This window comes from Mus caroli, unplaced genomic scaffold, assembly GCF_900094665.2.
Source record: "Mus caroli unplaced genomic scaffold, CAROLI_EIJ_v1.1 scaffold_22479_1, whole genome shotgun sequence".
In the NCBI taxonomy this organism is placed as follows: Eukaryota; Metazoa; Chordata; class Mammalia; order Rodentia; family Muridae; genus Mus; species Mus caroli.
In genome coordinates this window covers 2,537-9,171 of record NW_018391217.1, presented here as the reverse complement: position 1 = coordinate 9,171, position 6,635 = coordinate 2,537, and the positions used below count along the sequence as shown (strand labels likewise).

General features: G+C 40.0%; 1 protein-coding gene across 2 annotated transcripts; it reads right to left on the bottom strand.

Moving 5' to 3' along the window:
- Nucleotides 1–6: 6 nt before the first annotated feature.
- On the bottom strand, nt 7–2,668 carry LOC110289064 (glycerol kinase). Of its 2 annotated transcripts, XM_021155267.2 has the most exons (2): nt 1,022–2,668; nt 7–934 (listed from the first exon to the last, which is right to left on the bottom strand). In XM_021155267.2, the coding sequence occupies exons 1-2, from the start codon at nt 2,583–2,585 to the stop codon at nt 924–926; spliced, it is 1,575 nt and encodes a 524-aa protein (XP_021010926.1). In that variant the 5' UTR covers nt 2,586–2,668; the 3' UTR covers nt 7–923. The 2 variants fall into 2 exon arrangements, with proteins under 2 accessions (XP_021010926.1, XP_021010925.1); XM_021155266.2 differs by having other exon boundaries at nt 7–2,668.
- Between the last annotated feature and the right edge of the window lie 3,967 nt (nt 2,669–6,635).

Here is a 6,635-nt window from a genome sequence, read left to right as displayed (position 1 = left end):
GATACATACTTAAGTTTCAAATGTTTGATTTTATAAGAAAATTTTCTTCTGGTAAATAATATGCATAACCGTTGCCCAAAAATGTATACAGCTTGCCCTCCCCCAATTTATATACATAGTAGTCCCCTTAAGACCAGCCCTCTTATAACTTATTGAATATAATGTGCTCTTAATTTATAAATGGGCTACTCTCAGCATATAAAATATATAGGCATGTATGTTATACATACAGAATAAAAATATAAAACGGAGAAATGAAAAAAAAAGCAGAAAAAGAAAGTGTTCTATCCTGTAAGATCCAGACAGAAAGCTATGGTAGTTAGTGGACAGTGTAAAACACCTGACAAGGTTCATTTTTGGCAAACACTGTACAGAAAATGTCTAAGCCACAAGAATAGCAAATCATTATCCAATAATTCTTTAGATGTTTCCATTTGAAATATCCAGTAATGTTGTGGCCTTCTAATATATAGAAAAGAAGACATCTGAGCTGTTAAAAGCAAACAAGCAAGAAGCCACTCATTTTGAACAGGTTAATAACAACCTCTTCCTCAAACATGTGTAACCCACTAGCATCTGAATACACTGGATGGCACATTTCAATAGACAGGATACAAAATCACCTTAGACCTTAACGGGAATAGTGTAGGACATCGTGACAGTGGAGGCAGGGGTCAGCCCCAAAGGTGACTGACCCGATCTTAACTGTCAATGTTAAAAAAAAATTAAATGTTTCTGGAGGATTCTTTCTGCTGCATTTTCTTTATTTCAAGTCATAGGTCTGCTTAGAGGATCATGCAGCCAGTGGCTTATGAAAGAAATCAGAGTCTATGAATAGCATCATTATACTATGAGACAGAATAGTCAGATTTTCATATCACATTAAAAAGCTTGCATCTTGGAAATCCGTGAGGTGGTATTATTTATGGGATACCTGAGATGTACCTTGCTCCGATTAACATTACCATGCTACTCACTATAAAAAAGCCCAAAGGCAGACTACAGAAGATACTAGGGTCACCACTTTCTGGAGACTGAGTTGTAACCCAACCAATTGACTTCATCACAGCTTTCTTCCATGTGGAGTAACGGATTTCGCTTTCTTCAGCATTGATCTGAGGTTCAAACCGCTCCATTGTGACAGCTGACAAATCCTCAGGTTCAAGACTCCACACACCAACCCCCTCTGCAGCCCCAGCTGCCATGGCAGCGCCTAGTGCAGTTGTTTCAGGCATGGAGGGTTTCACTACTGGAATATACAGAATGTCTGCTTGTAGCTGCATAAGAATTTTATTGCTGGTCATTCCTCCATCTACCTGTAAATGACTGAGTGGAATTCCACAGTCGCGATTCATGGCATCCAAAATCTCTCGGGTTTGGAAACAAACAGCTTCTAGTGCAGCAAAAGCGATATGACATTTATTGGTGAACTGAGTGAGCCCACAGATGATCCCTCTTGCACTGGGCTCCCAATAAGGTGCATATAACCCTGAAAATGCTGGAACGAAGTAGCAGCCATAAGAAGTACCTACTTCTTTAGCAAGTTTTTCAATTTCCTCAGAAGACTTAATAATTCCAAGGTTGTCTCTTAGCCAGCGGATGACAGCACCAGCTATAGCCACGGAACCTTCCAATGCATAATACACAGGTTTGTCTCTGCCAAGTTTATATGCTACGGTTGTCAGAAGGCCATGCTCAGAAAATACACACTTATGGCCCGTGTTGCACAGTAAGAAGCACCCTGTTCCATACGTGTTTTTGGCCTGTCCATCCTGGAAGCACATTTGTCCCACCAAAGCAGCAGACTGGTCCCCCAAACACCCAGATATTGGCACACCTTCCAAGGCCCCAGCTTTCATTAGGCCATAGATCTCAGAAGAACTCCGAACGTTGGGAAGAATTTCCATTGGAATTCCAAAAAATTCGCAGAGCTCTTTATCCCATTCCAAAGAATGAATGTTAAAAAGCATCGTCCTGCTTGCATTTGTTACATCTGTACAGTGGACACCCCCATGGATTCCTCCTGTTAAACTCCAAATAAGCCATGAATCAATGGTCCCAAAAAGAGCTCTATTTTCTTCAACAGCCTCTTGGACCTTTTTCACGTTGTCAAGGAGCCAACGAAGTTTCACTGCACTGAAGTAAGTGCTAAGTGGAAGGCCTGTCTTGGACTTGACAAAGTTATTATTTCCTGGAATTCTTTTACTAAGGTTCTCAACAGTAGACTGGGTTCTTAGGTCAAGCCACACCACGGCATTGTAGAGAGGCTCTCCAGTGAGCTTGTCCCAGACTACTGTGGTTTCCCTCTGGTTGCTGACACCAATGGCTTTGATGTTGGAAATATCAATATTGAGCTGTCCAAGTTTCTCACACGTTTTCTCTATACACTCATAAACGGACTGCAGAATTTCCTTCGGGTCTTGTTCTACCCATCCTTCTCTTGGGAATTCCTGTTTTATTTCTACTTGATGATGACTAAGAAGTTCAGCTGTTTTTGAATTGAAAACCAAAAAACGTGTCGAGCTGGTACCCTGGTCCACTGCTCCCACCAATGGCCCCAGAACTGCTTTCTTCGCGGCTGCCATGGAAGTCAGTCAGCTTCAGAGCAGAGAGCTTAACACGGCTGGTCTCCGGGGTGACTGTGGAGGGCTGCGGAGGGCGGAGCAGGGACAGCTATTTGGGTTTTTTAAAAAAAGACACCTGTGATTAATTTCCGTTGGGTTGTGGTTCAAGACATGGAGTAACTATCTGCTTCTCAGCATTTTCTATGTCATATTGTACATGTAGATCAGGATCCAGATATCAACATTAATTAGAGGAAATATTTCTCTGTGTATATCTGTTCATTGATAATGGACTAGTAAATGAAGNGGATTACATTTGTTTTACCTATAGTATTTATTGGTTTAACAATAAATCTTTGTTACTAACTCATAATTATTGAGTTCCTACAACTAGTTTGTATATTAGGTACAGTTTATGTACTGTGGCACTATTCAGAAAGTTATATTCCACTCTGCCCACTGTCACAATTTACATCATAGGTGAATGCCCCGTGAATGAGATACTGGATCCTTGGTCCTCACTCCTCTATTTGCTTTCTGACTGCCATGAGGAAAGTTGTCTTTTGTACCACATATTCCCAGCTGTGATGTACTACCTTGCTACAGGATCCCAAATAAAGCTTTTATCTTTTAAAGTTGATTATTTCAGGTACTTTGTTATACCCATAAAAATTTTCATATACTATATGCCAGATGTCAGTAAATAATACAAGATCTTTGTCTACTAACAGTCTATCAAGTATATCAATTTAACTTGTGTCTTTTTGTCTAAAAACCGAGTATTGGTAGAATGTTAAAAAAAAAAAAAAGAGCTAATTGGATCTTGGGTCCCGGGTCCTTCAGAGCCAGTCTTTGCAGGGAGATAGCTAGACTCCCATGTCTGCTGACAGAGGCTAACAGACTCACAAGAGGAACAAGCTCCAACCAGAGACAACTGTAACAACTAACTCCAAAGACTACCTGATGGCAAAAGACAAACGTAAGAATCTTATTAATAGAAACCAAGACTGACGCAGACCCTCTGGGCCCCTTTGTCTGCATGGAACGGGTCTCTGGGGCAGGTGGGCAAAGCATCGGATGGGATGAATGACAGAAAAATGCACGCAGGGGAGGTTGTGTAGAATCTGAATGTGTCTTGACAAATAGAGCATCAGACTTTTTATGCAGAAGACAATAAGGAAGTTGGGTGACACACCCGCAAGGTACAAAGAGGTTACTGGATTCTTACAGAAAACAGAGGAATGCAAACACAGAAGGTCTAACAGGAACCACCTGGGATAGAATTCATTGTTAACAACTGGGATCAACAAGGGCTCCACCCAAGAATCACTTAATCTTGGAAGCCAGGGTCAAGGGCTTCATGCCCTTGCCATAGTTCCTATTTTAGTCTATTGTATAGTCCACCTTCCCCTTAGGCCATTGTAAATACGTGTGTATGGGTGTAACTCCGCTATAGTTCTACATATCTATTCTGGTTTCTCCTTCGGACTGAAACTTCCTTCTTCCTTAGTGATGGTAAATTCCTGTGTAAGGGACTCATAGCTTTTACATTCTTACTGAATTTCAAGCCCATGGTCTTACTCAAGGACGTTCTAGGACTGTTGGGACACTAAGGCTTTAGCTATGTCAGAATTCAATCTTAAAAGGCACTTATAATAGGATAATACTAAAAGAGAACACGTAAATCCATACACTAGACTAACACAGGAATGGAAAATTAATGTATGGTTTAGGGAGAACGCTAGACTCCAGGAGCAAATTTCTGTGAAACTCTTTTGCCTCATGAATAGCTTTCAAGCCTCAGCCTTTCAAGCTAACTCGACTGGTGAGCATGGCATTTCTCCCTTTCTTTTTTTATTTTTTAGCCGAAGTTCTAGGATGTCCCGCCTTGTCATAGCTACAGACTTTAGGAGCACTCTAAAGATGAGTGGAAACACAACAATTACTAGTAAAACAATGTAAAAAATAATAACAAGTAGGATTATATATTGAACCCAATCCAGGGGGTTCAATGCACTTAGGTTGTTTTTTTAAATCTCTAGCCAATTTATCAATGTTCCAAGTGTCCAAATGACTTTTATTAATATCTGAAATTTCTGCCTTTAACTGTTTCAAGTTATGAGAAATATCAGTATCTCTCCATACGTCTTGCAAATGAGCTTTAGTCCTTTCCCAATCAATGGTTGTGTTATAAGGTAAGGGGGTAACACAAATGTATTGGAAAGAAGCATGACATTTAGTAGCTAACCTGGTCTTAATGTTAGCAATATCTTGCCCTATTGTCAGCACTACTTCTTCTAGGGCATTAACCTTTGTTTTTAATTTTTTATCTATATAATATGTTGCTCTGGCAAAGCTATGGAAATATACTTATGCATATCATTAACAAAATAAGCAGTATATAGCTGTTGAACTAAGACTGTGGTATATAATGTAAAAGAAGTTAAAATTGTAATTAAGGCAGTAATTTTTAAAATTAGTGTTGGTACAAATTTCTTAGGTCTAATAAATTTGTTTAGTTTTTTTAAAGTTTGTAATCTTGAATTCTCGAACCAAGGCACATTTCCTAACACTACAGGCAGTAAAACATAAGCAGGTCTCTTTAACAAAATCATAAAAGTAGATTTTTTATCTAAATTAGGATCTACACAATTAGTTAAATGACAAGAATTACCATGAATATGAAAAGACTTGCCAAGATTGGTGATCTTGACTCTTAAAATTATTTAACAATAAGCATATAGGTAAGGTACACAAACTTTCATAGCTATAGGGGAGTTGGCCTGAATGGCCAAAAACAATGTCTCTGATGAAATCTTGTCCAATACTCTATTAGCAGTCCCTCCGCCTCAAGAGTCAGCTTCTTTAGTTGTTTTTATCTTAAGTTGGCACCAGGTTGGGACTCCTTGTTGTAGCCCATGGTGGAGATAGGAAGAGTTTCTTTATTTTGCTTGTGTCTGCTCTCTTTGATTTCGCTTTTTCTGTGCACTCAATACAGCTTTCTTGTCACCACTGTCAGGACACTGTCAGTTCCTACTCACAGGTCAGCCTGTCACATTGGAAGCCAGTATGCTCTTGCAGCATTCTGTGGAAAAAACAGAAACACTCCCCCTTTTTCCCATACTAAGTATCTGAACAGGATCATGCCATGTGCTAATAAGTAGATCTCTTCATCTCAGGAGTCTGCCTGGTTGCAGGGTGCCATAGACACTCAGTAAGATTTTGGTCATCTAAATTTAAATTTTTTTGAAGATATAGATTTAAAGTTCCACAGTATTGTTTCCTTGAAATTTATAAAAATCTCAGTAATATGGGTAACATTAAATTGTTGACAAAACATCTCAAATGCTTGGCTGTAATAGCCAGTTTTAATTTGATTTGGACCACCAAGCAAAAAGAATCAACACAGGCAATGACTAACTATACTTTTAGTTGCTTTTCTTGTTAAAGCAGTTGTAATTAGAAAGACTAAAAAGTATCAATAGTCACATGTGCATATTTTATTTTTCTAAAATCAAGAATGAGTATTTATTTGTAATAATTGATTAAGTGAGACATCCGGCACCCTCCCAGCCGGAGGACAGTGGTCCGCCCTGCACGGGAGCCCTCTGCCTCAGGAGAAGGGAGCGCCATCTTGGTTCAGGGACTCCACCAAACTTAGGAACTTAGTCTGCACAGGTGAGAGTGTGCACCACAGAAGCTGACAGCTTCTGTGACCTGCCAAAGCAACACAGCATCTGGGAAAGGTCCTGTTTTGGGCCTTCTTCGGCCAGGAGGAGGTCCAAACACCAGATATCTGTGCACCTTCCCTATAAGAGGAGAGCTTGCCAGCAGAGAGTGCTCTATCCACTGAAACTCAGAGGAGAGAGCCTGTCTCCCAGGTCTGCTGATAGGCGTTAATCAGAATCACCAGAAGAACAATCTCTAAACAGAGACAACTATAACAACTAACTCCAGAGATTACCAGATGGCAAAAGGTAAACGTAAGAATCTTACTAACAGAAACCAAGACCACTCACCATCATCAGAACCCAGCACTCCCACTTCGCCCAGTCCAGGGCACCCCAACAC

What these genes read in the sequence shown, in the direction of transcription:
- LOC110289064 (XM_021155266.2), bottom strand. Translation starts at nt 2,585, where the DNA reads ATGGCAGCCGCGAAGAAAGCAGTTCTGGGGCCATTGGTGGGAGCAGTG.